Raw genomic sequence first — 17823 nt, forward strand, 5'->3', positions numbered from 1 at the left:
TGATTAGCAATTATTACCCATCGATGGAGCCAATGAGAAATTACACAACGTTCTCTTCACTATTCAATAAAATGTCTAAACTGTCATCCAAAGGTAGTCTGTCTGTCTCTCATTCACACACATGCACATACATATACACAATCTCAGGGACAAAGTTAAATAAAAGGCTCAAGTGAGGCAATACTTCACCTTTAGAAGCAAATGATACATGCTAGTTTACAATGATAAAACTGAAGAGAACATACAGAACATAAAACATTTAAAAACAGATATTCAGGGTTCATTATTGTTAATCAGTAATAAATTTGAATAAAAGATATGCATTTTGAATCACTGATTTTTCTTTGTTACATAATTCAGGCACTTAAAGGAACAATAACTTTTAGGACTTTGAAACCATTTATGTTTTTATTGTAAACTCCGTTATATATTTTTATACATTCTTGCTCAGTAGAGAAATATTACTTCCATTTTAAGACAAAGCAGTGTTCACATTTACTGCAAATAATAGATGACACATACTCAGATACTAAATATTAACCTACAAAGTTCAAAATGTGAACACCAATGCATTTTTTTTAATGTTTATTTTATTTATTTTTGAGAGACAGAGAGAGAGCGTGCACAAGCGGAAAAGGGGCAGAGAGAGAAGGAGACAGAGAATCCTAAGCAGGCTCTGCACTATCAGTACAGAGCCAGATGTGGAGCTCAAACTCCCAAACCATGAGATCATGACCTGAGCCAAAATCAAGTGTCAGACGTTTAACCGACTGAGCCACCCAGGCCCTCTAGCCAATGCACTTTTTAAAAGGTAATCATTTTATTGCATTTTTGTAATAGAATAAGAAAAGTTTACAAAATTATAAATAGCAAGAATATCAAATCATACGGACAACCTTTACCACATGTAACCCAGAAGAACCAAAATGCAAACCACTTAAAAGAGGAAAGAACTAAAAACACTTATTAAACACTAAAGAGTTTCTAAACTTTTTTCTTACTTTTTCATTGTTTCAATCTGAACTTCCAATTCAGTTTTTTCTATTACAATTTTCTCATAATGACTTTTCCAGGCATTGGAAGCTGAAATTGTTTCGGACAGCTTGGCTTCCTAAAAAAATACATCAAGTACTCATCTTGTAATTAAATAACACTTTGGTTTTGTGCAGAGCCTTAAACACAAATAAACATAAACAAGGAAATGCTCATCTTATAAAGGATGGAACTCTTGATACAGAAAATTTTAGAGTACAACTCCGAACATAGGAAGCTTTTAAAGTAAACGTTGATAGTATCTTTAATTAGTATTGCTTTATATGCGCACAGTGGTAGTTCTAACACATTTTAAGGATGTTAATATAACTATTTTCAAACAATGTTTCATAATTAATGAGGATAATTTCCTTCCTACTTCCTGAACTTTCATTTTGCATTCTATGTATAGAAGATGTTGACAACCACATAAGCATCAGAGGAGAAAGAAGTCCTCAATGGTAAATACAGAAACTCTCTGCAATTCCACAATTCCACAGCATTTAGTAATGCTTATTATGGATAAATAAATGCCTTATTTCTCATTGCTATGATGATGTCAAGCTGTTTGGTAGAGGTCACTCCCATTGGCCTTCAGATACTGTTACTGTTAGCAAAGAGATGAAAATTATAGTGATGGCTTTATCCATTTTGAATGTGAGCTCCCAGACATAGATTTTTGTCTGTTTCATTCATTGCTAGGGCCTTGAATAGTGCCTGCCATAAAGAAGACTCTCAATAAATAGCTGTCAAATGAATCTACCCTTTACAAACCCACCTAGTGAGCTACAGTCTTTGTGCCCCCTGCCCACATTCTATAGAACAACAAACTCACTAGGAAGACAACAGCGCCAATAATTATTAATCAGAAGATCCAGAAGAAGCAATGATAGCCACTGATATTTATTGGGGGCTTTTTTTCTTTACTTCCATCATTCAACTACTTTTTTGGCTTACACTTTTTTTATAGTAATATTGTTGATACACTGAATAAAGCCTAGTATTCTGCTTTCATATTTTGTGTAAAAAGAATTTTAGGTTGCACTATGAAGTTTAAGTTGGACTGTGTGTGTGTGTGTGTGTGTGTGTGTGTGTGTGTGTGAAGTGTAAGTTGGATAATATACTATAACATAAAGATTCTTAGAAATTGTATCCGTAAAATAAATGCTATGAAGAAAATTTAAGACATGATACGATAGTTGGGGGACTACTTTAAACAGAGTGGTCAAGGAAGGCCCCTCTGAAGAGATGTCAATTACAAAGATAACTGAATGATTAAAAAAAGAACCAGCTATTGTGAACCCGAGAAGAACATTACAGCCAGAGATAACAGCAAACAACAAATCTCTATGCATTAGAGGAATAGAAAGTAGGCCAATATGGCAAAAAATGTAGGACCGCCAGGCAGTGTGCTTTGACATGTATTTTCTCACTTATTCCTCCCTACGGTGATATGAGATAATGATATTGCCCACCTCCTATTTTATAGTTAAGGAAACGGAAGGTTAGAGAGGTTGGGTGGCTTACCCAAAGTCACAAGGTTCGCAAGTGGAAGAGCCCTCCTATACCGTGATCTGGAGCAGGAGCGACATGATGCTATTTAAATAGGAAAACCCCGAGGATGTGAAGGGCTTGATTGGCTTTCACCACTCAATAACACTTCAGGTATTCAACTAAGTCTTATAACCTTCTGGATTTTGAACTTATTCCTCAATTCTTTTTGTCTAGATAAATTCTTCTGAATGTAGATCATCCTTAAATGTTAACACCTGAGCTTATAAAATATTAAGCTGCTTTGTTTACACAGAGTATATACAAGTCTGCTTTCAATTCTAAAAGATCCTAATGCTATAAGCCTTAACATAAGTTCTTACGAGGTCCAATACCAGTGAGACATTAAAAAGAGTAAATATTTTATTAACTGCTAATTGAAGAAATATAATAATTCATCAAAAACAACAAAGTACTAAGTCCAATTTTCAACTTCGTACTACACCCAAAGATAACTTTCACATGGTGTGTTTACGTCAGTCAGCAAATGGTTTTAAAAGTGCATTACAGAGTTCAAACGAAGTGAATTACTGAATAAAGTCATATGGTTTAATAACATAAATCGGCATTTCCCAAACTGGTGTTCCTTAGAACCCATTCCAAGAGTTGTTTTGTGGGTAAAACAAGAGTTCTGTGGTTAATAAGTGGTGAGAAACTATGAGTTCAATACTCCTCATTATTGTTTTACTTTACTGAAGGCCTACTCAGGGCCTTTAATATGCTAATGTATACTGTCCGCTTCCAAGGGGGAATATGTATGAAGCATTACCCTTAGTTTGCATTAGATGCTTTGGGACACATTTAATATATCCTTTAATAAAGTTCCCAAGGAAAGACTGATAAATTTCAATATGCAAATGTGATATTCTATATAATCTTTCAAAATAAAGACTAAAGCAACAGAGTAAAGTTTTTCTACTGTCAGTAGCATTAAGAGAAGAATAAGATTTATATTAAGCATTATGACATTAACTACATAAACTAAGAACATAGGACAGTAAACAAAGAATGTATATATACTTACCCGATCTCTAATTTGGGAAGTAAGGTTTTCCATGTCTCCAGTAAAGTGTTTAAGCCTTTGTTTGTAAATTTTAGATGCCTTTTTTAGAGCTATAGTTTTTTGCCTACTTGATTCTTTCATTGCTACAGCTTCATGCTTATTCTTTCTCAGTTCTAAGTTCCATTCAGTTATCTTGGTTTCTAAGCTCTAAAAAAATATATATTAGTAATATTTAAATTATTTTGGAACTTGATCTTTATGTAACATTATAAACATATATAATCTTCCATGGATTTTATCAAAAGGATTAATCATAGGATTAATAACAAGCATAACAGTAAAGAAAGGTAGTTTTACCATTGTTTATTTGTAACCAGTTGTAGAATGAAAATTTAAAATATATAAGCCTACAGAAAACTAATCCTATTCTTATTAAAGGTACTAATATTGGTGATTATGGCACAAGCATTTTCTTAAAACTTTCGTAATTAACTAGAACTTTTAAAAATTTCACATCTAGAATATTATACATAGTACTAGTTATGAAAATCAAAAAAATATAATTGAGCTGGAGACAATTCAAACAAGATACACAAAGCTTAAAGGAATCAGTAGCTCCCTACACACATTAGGACTCTTTAGTTGCAATGATAAAGGCTTAAAGGACATATGATCAAAATCTATAGACCACAAAAGATACAGATGAGATAAACACAGGCTTACTTAGCAAATTTTAATTTACTAGAATTAGGGGGAATGCCTTGACACTTCAAAGAATTACATCAAGGGCAATAAAAGTGTTCCTTTATCTAGTAACTTTGTGGGAGTTATTAATCCAAGACTAAAGAGGCTTAGAAAGGTAAATAACTATCAGATCCATAAGAATTAGTAAGAGTAAAAAGACATCTGAGGGGCTGAGGGATGTGTTTCTGTCCATTGACTTTAATAGTGTTAATTGGCATCACAGTTTCCTTACATATCTCTTGGTGGCATAACTAGAGACAGAATATTAGGATGGATGGATGATGGATACGATTTAGTATAACTCTCATGCTTTTATTTCAAATTATTTTAAGACTTTGTATTTAAAGTAATTGAATACTAAATATCTAAGAATTTAGAGACAAGATTTTAATGCTTTTACATTTTTTCAAAGTTGTATAATACTGAAAAATAGTTAAATTATTACAGAATTTAGGTTTCAGTGTAACATGTTTTGGACAATCATTTTAATAAAAAAAATCAAAGGAGTCACAGTAAAAGACTGGGTTTTCTATTCAACTCCATGATCAATAAAAACTATGCTTCTTAACTTCCACTAAAATTGAGATTAAGAAGTACAACTTGGGGTGCCTGTGTGGCTCAGTCATTTAAGCATCTGACTTCGGCTCAGGTCATGATCTCACGGTTCGTGGGTTTGAGCCTCACGTCGGGCTCTGTGCTGCCAGCTCGGAGCCTGGAGCCTGCTTCGGATTCTGTGTGTGTGTGTCTCTCTCTCTGCCCCTCTCCCCCAGCTCACGATCTGTCTCTCTCTTTCTCAAAAATAAATTAAAAATTAAAACAAAATAATAATAAATAAATAAATACATCTTAAATAAGATTTAAAGACTTGTTTTCTTTGAAAAGTAAACTAGGTAGATTATGAAAAGTAGCAAAACACTCTTAAATAGTCTTTAGAAATGTATTTAAACTAAAAACAAAAAAATCCCATGAAATGTTTTCATAAGTAGTTGGAGGAAAACAAGAATAAAAGCAGTCCAAGTCTACTGAAGACTCCACAGGAAATACAGCTGTCTTCCTCTAAGAAACCACAGGGTGTCACCATCACACCATAAATAATTGCTACACTTTCAGCAGTAAACCATTTTCAACACCAAAGGTGAAATAATTTTTTTTTTTTGGAATAAGGTTCTAGCCAGGACATTCTCACTAGACTTATCCTATCTCACATTTGATCACTATTAGGGAGTATACCAAACTACCAAATTATTTTTATAGTTTCAAAATAAATAACTCCTCACAGTCTTTTGACAAATGGACAGAAACATAAAGTCAACTACTTGTCTTTCCCTATTTCCAAAGTACTATACATGCTGCCCATTATAAAGATACTTATTCTGTGTCTTCTAAATTGTGAAAATATTCTATATCTAATTGTTATATAAAGATCCAGAAAGAACTGGGTTCAAAGGATCTTTGGGATAGTTCTCACAGAACTAAAATACAATTAAAAAATTTTTAAAGACCTACATAACAAACTGACTCAACTGAGTCAAAACTAAAATACTAAATAACTGAAATTTATGTTAACAAAGTGAGTTCATTATCTTTGAATTCAAAAAAGAACCTTGTGAAACCTAATGGAAGAATTCAACTCTGATCCCCCAATTAATGCCTTATATTCCAAAACTGTGTTGGAGGAAATGTAGAAAAATCAGTAACCTAATGCAACCTCTTTTAATTATTTCTAATCAGCGGTATTTTTGTAAAGGAATTTAAACTCAAAGTATTGAGAGAATGTCACAGCAAAATCTTAAGATTTTGTCTTATATTCGCTCTCTAAATTATCATATAAAAATTGCTAAAATTAACTTTAAAAAATCATTTAATATTCCATTTTTAAATTGAAGAAACATATTTTCAAAAACTTCCCCAACTGCTCTTTGAGGACCGAATTAAAACTTGTGAGATAAAGTGTGATAGATGCTTATCTGAGGTGTCAGACCACATGCATGCTATTGTAAATACCATAACAGCGGAAGGCAATATCAACTGCCGCTCATCTGGGATGCCCTAGAACACCACGCAAAGGACAAAGGGGATCCATGTGGGAAAGTGCTCAAAAGAACATGTAGGAGGACAAAAGACAAAATTCGCATTCCGCATAAGCCTGCTTAATGTCCCTTTACTGGGCAAAAGCTCTTCCTCCTTGAAGAAAAAAACCTAAAACATCCCAAGTGAAGTCTTGAAACATGCCACAAGTTGCAAACACCTGCAAAAGCAAACAAATTTAACACAGATGTGCTCACATTCAATAGGGGCTATCTTTGCACACTTTCCTGAAAATGAGAACAGTGTCTTTTCCTTCAGCAAAAAAATAATGACAATAGATCCAGTTAGCTTGTGTCATATCACAGAACCTCAAATTCTTCTTTCAAAATGCCTGTGAGGTTTCCAAAAGAATATTTAAACCAGAAACCAAGTTTAAACCAAAAAGTTCCCCTTGATTACACTGCTAAAAAAACTGCATAACAAGAATGCTACTCAGTTTTCTAAATACCAAAGCTGGGTCAACTGATTTTAAAGTTGTTACCATTAATGACAAAAACAAAATAATAAACGTTTACTGACTGCCTACTAATGTGAAAGTATATATTTATGTGTGGATGTAGAAAATAGATAGAATTCTATATACCAAAACATTAACAATGGTTTGGGTATTTTTAAGTTATTTTAATTTTCTCCTTTGTATGTTACAAATTTTCCACAATAAACATAAATTAACTATATAATGGGAAAGATTTTTAAAGATATTCAAGCTCTAGAAATCCTTCCTAGACTGGTACTAAAGAGAGAGAGCATTTTTATATTGGGATTTGGAATCAAATCTTTGGATGAGCCATAAATCTTAAGATTTGCCTCAAATATGTATTTCCCATGGCAACACTTAGATTGAATTTTTCCAAAACCACCAAATTCCAGAACTAAGGAAAGGCTTTATAGTTGTTCATTAATTTTATCACTTAAACTATAAAAGTGAATGAATATTTATAACCTTTATATATTCTTTTAATTTATCATTCTCTGCTTCCTTTTTACGAATTTGGAGCTGTAGTCGTTCATGTACTACTTTTACTGATTGTGAAAAACGGTTTGCTTTCAAAGCATTTGCCTATAACAGAGAAAACAAACAAAAAAAATGTGTTACTTCTCAAAAATCTTTAACTTTATCCATACTTAGACATGATCTACAAAGTTAATAAAAAGCAAAGTACCACTGTAAATTAACCCTGATCTCCCCCATTATAAATATATTTTATATAAACTATGGGGCTATTTAATCCTCCCCCCTCTTACTTAATGGTTCCTGATAATCTCCTTTTGAAAAGTCCTATCTATCCTAAGTAAATTATATCTAAAATGCTTCTACAGGGGCACCTGGGTGGCTCGGTTGGTTAAGCGTCCGACTCTTGATTTCGGCTCAGGTCATGATCTTATAGTTGTGAGATCAAGCCCCATATTGAGATCAAGCTTCACGTTGAGAGTTGAGAGTGGAGCTTCCTTTAGATTCTCTCTCTCTCAAAATAAACAAACATTTAAAACTAAATAAATAAAATGCTCCTACAAACACCAAAATTCCTCAGTTTATACTAAAATTGAAATACAATACAAATTTATGCATAGTTCCTAATATATAGTGATTTATGCCAATTAATCTGACCTAAGTATCATAAAAATCTTTAAAAAAGAAACTGAAAAAAAAAAGATATTTCATAAAAACTTGTAAAATATCCAAATAATCTAAAAACATTTCTGGGTCTATTTTTGAGGATATGGGCGCCAGAATGTAAAGAGGGAAAAGAGGGAGTCAATATTGAGAAAAATGATAAATTAAGCTCAGAATCTGCTTACCTTTTCATTCTGAAACAAACAAGAAAGTTCTTGAATATAGGTCTCCTTTTCAAGTAGCTTCTTCTTAAGATTCTTCAGCAAATATAATGTAAGAGTTAGAAATATCACAATTTGGATAATGTTGACTAATTTTATAAATACAAGCAGCACATACATAAAAAATGTCAGAGTAGACACAAAGTGTAAAAAGACTTACAGTATTTTCATTTTCATTATCAGTTAGCTTCTCTAACATGCTGGATAAACTGTCCTCTACCTATAAAAAAAAAATATTATAAATCAGTGCTCACAAACATATTTCTCTACATATAAAAGTACAAAGAAGAATAAGCATCACTAAAGAAATTAATATGGACAACTTTTATGCACAGTTTAGATTTTTTAAAAGGTCATCAGATGGATTTTTGCCTGAGTGTTCCAAATCATTTTGTGTCCACAATTTATGAAATTAATTATATACCTAATTTCTAAATAACACCTCAGACAGTAGAAGCCAATGACATAAAAACCACAAAAATCTGGGGTGCCTGGGTGGTTCAGTCAGTTAAGTCTCCAACTTCAGCTCAGGTTATGATCTCACTGTGGGTTCAAGCCCCGTGTCAGGCTCTGTGCTGACAGCTCAGAGCCTGGAGCCTGCTTCGGATTCTGTGTCTCCCTCTCTCTCTCTGCCCCTCCCCTGCTCACACTCTGTCTCTCTCTCTCAAAGAAATAAACATTTTTTAAAAATCTTATACACAAAGACACTCATGGTGCTGTTTACAAATAGGTTAAAAAATATCAGCAAACTTAATTCTATCAAGATTTTTTTTTAAAGAATTACAGCACATCAGTAAAAGAATTCTAAGTAGACATTTTAAATGAGAACATAGGAAAATGTTTATTTATTTTAAGGGTCATATTCCTGCTTGAGAAGGTGAAAAAGCTTTGAATTTCTTTCACCCAAAGGCATTTATGCCATGTACAAATAATGCAAAATTGTACACATACTTTCAGAGGGCTCATGGACTGCATAGAGCCCACTCTTGGATTCTGTAAAGGTACACAGTGGATTGCCTGGCATACAAATATTTTCATTTCTGTTGGGTATATACCACTTGTAAGTGAATGTTCACAGCAGTTTTATGCATTATAGCCAAAAAGCAGAAGCAACTCAAACGTCCATTAATTGAGAAACAGACAAATAAAAATGGTATAGCCATACAATGAAATATTATTCAGCAATAAAAAGGAAGCGCTGACATGTGCTACCACATGGGTGAACCTTGAAGACTATATTAAATGAAAGGCAGTTATGAACAACCACATATTATAGGATTCTATTTATGTGAAATGTCCAGAATCAGTAAATTCATAAAAACAGAAGTAGCTATTAGGGTAAGAAGGGGCTGGTGGGGGTGGGAGATAGACGTGGTGATGAAAACGCTCACAGTGTGGTGACTGCTACACAATTCTGTGAATACACTACAAATCACTGAATTGTACACTTTAAAAGGGTGAACTGTATGGTATGTGAATTATCTCTCAGCAAACTGTTACCCTCAAAAAATAAAAGAATATATAAACACAGTGGTACAAAGTAGCTTAAATTCTAAGAAAATTTTACTGTAATCAGCTGAAATGAAATATAACAAATGAAAAATTTTGAGATAGAAGATACATTTTGTATAAAAACATGCTGCTTTCATGTAGAACAATTTGTGAAATACTAAGAGTCAGGGTTAGTTTAATGACTGCCATTTCAAACAAAAATTCAGGAATTCTTTCCATTTCAAATATACCAAATTTCAAGTTTCAAATCCTAAAACAAGTATTTAGGATATAGGCCAATGAAAAGTATGCTCATAATTTAATTTCTACAGTTTCAGAAATAGTAAACCCATCAAGTGAGAAACAAATCTATTAAATTAGTGCTTAGGGTCCTTACTTGTTGGTATTCTGTCTTTCTAAGAAGATGTTCTAAAGCTTGTTTTACATGTTTAAAAGTGTCTAATTCTTTTGTTAATTTTTCTTTCTGTTTAGCAATCATCAAATTGAATGCAAAAAGATTAGCCTGACAAAATATAAGAACCACATACACATTTTAAGATACAGTATTAAGACACTCTAAAATACAATGTTGCTATTATCAAATAATAGTTTTTTCTAGTAACAAAATCATTTTTGCACATAGTAAATTTTGCCAAGTTTATTAATAGTAAATAGGATTGTATATCATACATTAGAGTAATGAAATCAAAATAGGGCTCAAGCCCTAAAGTATTTCAGGCATTTATTTTAATAAAACTAATAGAATACAGTCTATTTTGTCTCTAATTCAAAATTTAGTACACTGAAATTAGAGAATACAGGTTTCTATTCCCTATAACACTATAGAAAACAGATCTGTTCATCTCTCAGAATATTTTAGTTTACATTTACTCTTGGAAAAGTTGACTCTCTAGTTCAAATTCAGGTAAGTCAAGCACCAAGGTATACATTTTCTAGCTTAGCTTCTTATCAAGGGCATGCTTGAATTATCTTTGAAGGAAAGAATTGCAGTTAATGACACAGGAATAAAGAAGAATCATAAACCTGCAATTTTTTATATCAAATACCAGCATATGAGCATAACTACGTTAATAAGAGGCCACAGGTAATGCATTCTGAGTATTATGCTAGCTTTCCATTTTATAAGATGTTCACAAGTCAAGTACTCACATTTTCAAAACTAATCTCTTCAACGGTATCCTTAAATAATGGCAAAAATAATTCTACAGAACAGGTTGCCAATTCAGCTTCCTTAAATGTTGCTTCCAGTTCAGTCTTTTCATTTAGGATGTCGTGCTTTCCACTAGATGTGTACAAATAAAATTTAAGTTAAATCTGTCACATATTTATGCAAATATAGCACAGCTTGACTAAATATTACAGTTCTACAAACTGCTCTCCAAAATGTAACAGTAAATTGTCACTGAAAATGTATGGAATTTTTCCTATACTCCCCTATTTTTCTATACCTAATATACACAGACAGTTTTTAAAACACTGAGATATGTGAAACACAAAACCACCAACAGCAATGTTTCACTGTGCTACCTGATAATTATTGAACATCTCTTTTCTAGTTTGTAAAATGACTTGTGAGAATGTGTATGTCTTTTTTACTTCCCTTCCTTCTCCCTACTCTAAACCCAAAAGATTTGCCTTACTCCCAAACTGTTTCTTTTAATTTACTGTTCAAAAAAAAAAAAAAAAAAAAAAAAAAAAAAAAAACTCCAAAGAATAAATAAGCTAACCAAATGAAACACAAAAAAACTGAGCTCTCCAGATCTCAAAAACTCCTTCACACTTGACTTTATAATGATCACCATTCAAAACAAAACTGTTAACATTTGCCTTCTTGATTGCATAGGCATTACTGTGCATCACTGTAAGAAACGTTTCTTTAGTCACATTTTACACCCTGAAATCAGGATGCTTCTTGTAATCTTTGTTAGTCGAGAGGCAGTCCTGAGCAGTCTTTCCTGCACATGCCCAGAACTTACAGAATAGATGGCCAGTGCTTTCAAGAACACATGCCAGAGATGGGATGCACACTTTTTAACCCCTAAGAATGCAGGGTCATAGAGGGATTGAAGGAGCTGGTGAAGCAAGAATGCTTAGCAACATTCCAGAAGCAAGACTCTAATACAGGCTTACTAGATAGCATAATTAAGAGCCCAACACCAATAAATTTTATTTCAGTTAAAGATGCTCCTAAGAAATGCCATATGACCAATACTCTCAATAGCAAGGAAAACTCTGAGTCAAAAAGTGACCCAGAAGAGTTGGATTTTGAGTATAAAAAAAAATTTTAAGAATACCATACATTTCATTTTTATATAAGCACAGAGTTACTTGAAGTTAAAAAAAAAAAAATCTAAGTTTGAAGGAGTTTTTTCACGATCTATAAATAAAATTCCATGTGATAAGAAAACATTGTGTCTTTCTTTAATAGGCAGCTTTTTTCTTTCTTTACAAAACATAACATAATGGCTCATCAACAACTGATGGCATCTTAGAGGCTATGTCAGAAAGCAGATTGCGTTCTTAAGCACTGGGCCTAAGGGGTTAGTTATAAATGACAACTGTCCATTATTAAAACCCATGGGCAGAAGAAAGTCAAGAATGGTTATATATGACCAAAGATCATCGTCATTGAAACAAGCTAAACTAGAGGCTGGATTATACTAGCAATAGTCACAATAATGGTGTTTTAAGACTGTCATTTTGGTGAGCAATGAATCATACAAATAACAAGTATATTCCTGCTCTAAAGAAGACAGCAAAATATGACAGCTATTTGTTATATGGCAATGTTCCAAATGACAGTGAATTGATACTCATCAACTACATTTCCAGTGTTCCACAGTATTTATACTTTCATTTACCTTAGCTATAATAATTCTCAATAGGTAAGGTTTTCATTTTCATTTGCTTTCATTAAGATCCCAAAAAACCAGCCAAATTCTGCCAAATGAGTACATTTGTGATGAGGTTAAATAAATACATGAATTACTAGATTTGAAGAAGATACTCTTGGAAGAACGCTGTATTTGATTCAAATAATTTACCCTACAGACAAAACATGAAACCCTGAAATTAGAAAATTAGATATCCCCTGCTAGCATGGAGAATACCAGCTGAGGGGCACCTGGGTGGCTCAGTCAGTTAAGCGTCCGACTTTGGCTCAGGTCATTATCTCGCGGTCCGTGAGTTCGAGCCCCGTGTTGGGCTCTGTGCTGACAGCTCAGGGCCTGGAGCCTGTTCCAATTCTGTGTCTCCCCCTCTCTCTCTCTGCCCCTCCCCTGCTTGCGCTCTGTCTCTCTCAAAAATAAACAAACCTTAAAAAAATTAAAAAGAAAAAAAAAAAGAATACCAGCTGAGATGACTTTCACTGGCAGGCTGCAATAAACGTTCATTCTCTGGGGTACTTTTAAAATGAGGACATAGTTTTTCTGAATGACTTCCATCAATTGCAGATTTCTCCATAAATCTGGTAAATGGATTTATAAGTGGCATCCACAACAACTTCTCATAAACTGAAAGTTATGAAATATTTTAGTCATTAAACTTATCATTTCAGTAGACTCTTTTTTCTGTCATTACCCTGTAAAATAAAAATCCTAAACAAGTATAAAGAGTAATATTTCACAGACAAAATAGAAATTATAACTGCTACTCATTGTGATACTAATTCAAAAAGTATCAAAATTGCATTGCACAACCATTCAACAATTGCCAGTCCCCACACACGTTTTCCAAAAGGCCTGTTATTTTCTACATAACAAGAATGTAGAAATTTTTATTAATCTATTTCTTGAGTATTATAATATTTTAATTCAGTCAAACTAGAAAACAAATATAAAAACTATGGTTAACTCTGGTCCTCAGTTTCATTGTATCTACCCAATAGGAAATGTAGGTCATTTACACCTAGAATAGCAGAAATTTAATATACTTTTAAAGTATTTGCAACAATAGCCACAAGGAAGATTAAGTTATTCTTTTGAAAGTAGATCTTTCAAAATTAAATTTATTCCTATCTCCCAGCTCAATCTAGGATATTCTTTAGTGATAATAGATGACAATACTTCTAAGTTTTACTAAACAACTGTTTTCACTCAAACTTAGAGATGTCATTTTTAAAAAATTTTTAAGTTTATTTATTTATTTTGAGAGAGAGAGAGAACAAGTGGAGGAGGGGCAGGGAGAAAGAGAGGGAGAGACAGAATCCCAAGTAGGCTCTGTGCTGTCAGTGCAGAGCCCAATATGGGGCTCAATCTCATAAACCCTCAGATCATAACCTGAGCCAAAATCAAGAGTTGGACCCTTAACCAACTGAGCCACCCAAGCACCCCAGATGTCATGTTTTTAAATATGAATACTCATGAATATCTTCAGAACTGTTCCATTTTAAGTAATGTTAGTGCTTTAGCAATCATTAAAGCTGTGTTTTCATAACTCCATTATATGATCATGTGTCTCCCTGACTTCATCTGTCTCCCTGATCATGTGACTCCCTGACTTAAATCAAATGTTATATTTAAGATTTTCTGCATGTTTTCAGAAATATGTTACCTCTTTGTAATTTATTTTTATAAATCTGCATTATACAATACATATGTTCAAGAAATTTCAATACTTTGGGTAGATGTGAAGAAATTATAGGTTGAAAATTACTCATAATAAAAAAAAAAGAAAATTACTCATAATATTTCCAAATTACAGGCACTTCTAAAGTGTTTGTAAAAATGCATCTACTTTTGTCTGAAGTTTCTATTTATCACCGAGACAAATATTTAGGATATAGGCCAATGAAAAGCATGCTCGTATTCTTGAAATACCAGCAACTCATGTACGAGTGGAACTGCTAACTAACCTACCGATAGTCCCAGACGATCTACTTAAATGCTGCAAACATGAAACATCTGTTAGTAGGCATAATGATATTGTGAGCTATCTGAAGTCTAGAAGAATTTAAAAATATACAGATACACAAAATCAAATGAAAAGCCAAACGTAACAGTGAAGAAGACTATGATCTGGATAAGGCACTGCAACCAGTAGTACGATCATGTACTGAGTTGTTTGGTTCCAATAGCTACCCCACTCACAGAGGAACTGGTCTTTACTCTCAGCCATTCGCTTGTTTAGAATTTGTCTCTCTGCACATTGGCATCTCAAGAAAGAATACCTTATTTATATTTGAATCCTCAGCACCTACAAGCCTTATAACAGCAAAGCAATAATTGAAGGAGAGAAGACTCAAGGTTTAGAGCAGTTAATGTGATGAATCAAGACAGTTGCTTTTTAGTTATTCACCTCACTGATCCATCTTTTTAGGGATCATTAAAAGAAAAATGTTTCCTATGTTTGGAATAAAAGTTTGAAAATTAATGTAAGAGGATTAGGGGTCTTCAATTTGTAGACATATTTTAAAAGATTCAGTTTGGCATCAGTATTTTAAAAGTAAGTTCTCACTTGGCTTTGTGGGTTATTGGTAGCTACTTATACATTTTTTCTAAAGTTTTATCATAAGATGAAATCATACAACATTTTTCTGCTTCACCTATTAAAAAAAAGTAACCATGTCTTACCTTAAAGAATAAACAAAGTTAACACATTGTAAAAAAAGAGATTTTAGAATGACATTTAGCCCAACATTCAAAAAAAAATGTTACCTTCATTACTGATTCTTCAAAACATAAAGAACTGTGTAAGTCTCAGACATTTCCATAGATGATCAACAATGATATTCTTACAACGTAGAAGTATTTTCTAGGATAAAAATTGTTCAAAGGTTCCAAGGCATTCCGCTATTTTTGTGTTGTGACAGTATTATAATAACCAAAACCATATGAGTGCCGAAAAACAATGTAATAATTTTCTTTAGCATAGAAAGTCCCACCTTTATAAAAAGTGCTATCATTTTAGTGGACCAAACGTATTCTTGTATGGAAAAGCAGAGGTTTCACAAGAAAATGCTTTCAATTACGTGGAATGTACTGCCAAATGACAAATACATTATACTTCTGTACAACTTGGTGGTGAGACAAAGACATACTCTGCACACATATTTAATAATCAAAGCCCTAAAGATTACCAATTTAAATATATTTTAATGTTTAAAGAATTGAATTTCCTATACAAGGATGACTTTACCAGCCCCCTCTCAAAAGGGCATGTACTTAAAGCTTTTTCCAGGCGTGGTCATGGTTTATGCTGACCCAGCCACACTCATTAAACTATGTTCCATTTTGGCCAACAACCAGCATTTGAGGAATGGCTGTTCAGGGACTGTAATGCTGGCCACGGTCAGGGAAAAGAAAGATCCCAGTTCATGACCTTCCTTAGCATCTAGATTGCTCTAAGTAAGCAAACCAGCTGCAGACAAATATGTATTTAAAACTAATCTCTCTGGAGAAAAGCATAAGAATCTCACAGATTTGAATTTGTTTTGCCAAACATTAATTCTTGGAAAACCAGCTCCCATTGGCCTCAAACAAAAGCACACAGCTCCTATTGAAAAATTCACTGAAACAGTCAGCAAAGAACACAAAGTAGATGTAGGAATGCTGCTCGTTTCTCTCACTATATCTACACACTAGTCAAAGTTCACTAGAGAAGAAATTGTAGAGTCCCGCAGAACAAATGTGAGTGTGGCAAAAAGGAAGAGAAAAAGGCATTCTAGGTAGAAGGTGAAGCACAAGCAAGAGGAAGGAATCATGAGGGGACATGATTTGTAAGCACAAGTGACAAAGGATGAGACTGGACACACTGACAGTGGTCACTATATGCCAAGCTCAAGAGCTTGAATTTTTTCCTAAGCGTTCAGACAGACCATGAAATCAGTTTAAGCAGGGTAATAACAGACCAGAAGTACCTCTTTAAAAGGTAAATCCAGTGGTATTTTGGAGAATGGGCTAGGTATATGGAGGGGGAGAAACGTAGAAGCAATGAAACTGGTTACTAGGGTCTCAGAGAGATGAAATTCCAACATTCATTTCCTAGAAAAAATTTTGAAGAAATCAAAAGTTGTTTCCACTGGTGATAAGAACATGAAAAACAATGAAGGAATTAGAATAGCAAGAGGTCAGCACAGACCAAATATAACACCTCATTTACCCACAACCATCTGAATGGATTGTTCCACATATCTGTTCCAGAAAATGACAGCTTATCCCTTTAAATACCACAATTAACCTACTATTTAAAGAAAATCTTCTGGAAGTATTACTTCTTTTTCAAACAGAGTACAAGTAGCCTAAATGCAATTTAACCACTCCTTAATGACTCAGAGGCGGCATATTAAAATGAAAGAATACTGGGCCAGACTCACCCGTTCTTAGTCTTGGGAGCCACCCAACATGGACACCTCTTAGCCACAGTGAGCATTAGTTTTCTCTTCTACAAAATGAGAATAACCTTTGCCAGCCAAAGCTGTGGGGAAGTTTGAACAGATGAAGTAGCACTTACAGGTGGGGGTTTTGTTTGTTTGAATGTTTTTTTAAATGTAAGGTCCCTTTGGCTCACTATTGTGGCTGCTTTTCCCACCAGGTCTTCTTTTTAATTTTTTTTCATCTTGGGGCGCCTGGGTGGCTCAGTCGGTTAAGCGTCCGACTTCAGCTCAGGTCATGATCTCACAGTTCGTGGGTTTGAGCCCCACATCGGGCTCTGTTCTGACAGCTCGGAGCCTGGAGCCTGTTTCAGATTCTGTGTCTCCCTCTCTCTCTCTGCCCCTACCCTGTTCATGCTCTGTCTCTGTCTCAAAAATAAAAAATAAACAGTAAAAAAAAAAAAAAATTTTTTTAAATAAATTTTTTTCATCTTAAAAAAAATCATCCTGACTCAATCACCATTCCTTAAATCACTTGTAGGCCTGAGTTATCTGTATAAAACCAACTTTTCAAAACAATTCAAGATCTATTCTTTACAGAACCATTACAACTCTTCAAGGTAGTCATAATTTGAGTACTACTAAACCAGATCCCAAGGGGGAACAATGGACTTGCAAAAGAACTGAGCCCAGGGGGTAGATGTTACATCAACCTCATTGTTGTGCTCAGTTCCTTGGGTCTCATTCA

The 17823-nt window shown here is 33.7% G+C and overlaps 1 protein-coding gene across 5 annotated transcripts in view; it reads right to left on the reverse strand.

Annotated features, from left to right (window-relative positions):
• Window positions 1-17823, reverse strand: part of ODF2L (outer dense fiber of sperm tails 2 like) — a 36559-nt gene that overhangs the window by 17553 nt on the left and 1183 nt on the right. For 4 of the 5 annotated variants that reach the window (XM_042952489.1, XM_042952487.1, XM_042952488.1 and 1 more), the window contains exons 2-8: window positions 13116-13278; window positions 10916-11048; window positions 8415-8474; window positions 8219-8290; window positions 7362-7478; window positions 3608-3793; window positions 1002-1111 (exon numbers count right to left, since the gene is read on the reverse strand). In XM_042952489.1, coding sequence (XP_042808423.1) covers window positions 1002-1111; window positions 3608-3793; window positions 7362-7478; window positions 8219-8290; window positions 8415-8474; window positions 10916-11048; window positions 13116-13258 — 821 coding nt within the window. In that variant the 5' untranslated portion in view covers window positions 13259-13278. Of the gene's footprint in view, window positions 1-1001; window positions 1112-3607; window positions 3794-7361; window positions 7479-8218; window positions 8291-8414; window positions 8475-10915; window positions 11049-13115; window positions 13279-17078; window positions 17353-17823 lie in introns of those variants that run through there. The other variant, XM_042952486.1, reaches the window with a different exon arrangement.

The sequence above is a fragment of the Panthera leo genome, chromosome C1 (genome assembly GCF_018350215.1).
Source record: "Panthera leo isolate Ple1 chromosome C1, P.leo_Ple1_pat1.1, whole genome shotgun sequence".
NCBI classification, from domain to species: Eukaryota; Metazoa; Chordata; class Mammalia; order Carnivora; family Felidae; genus Panthera; species Panthera leo.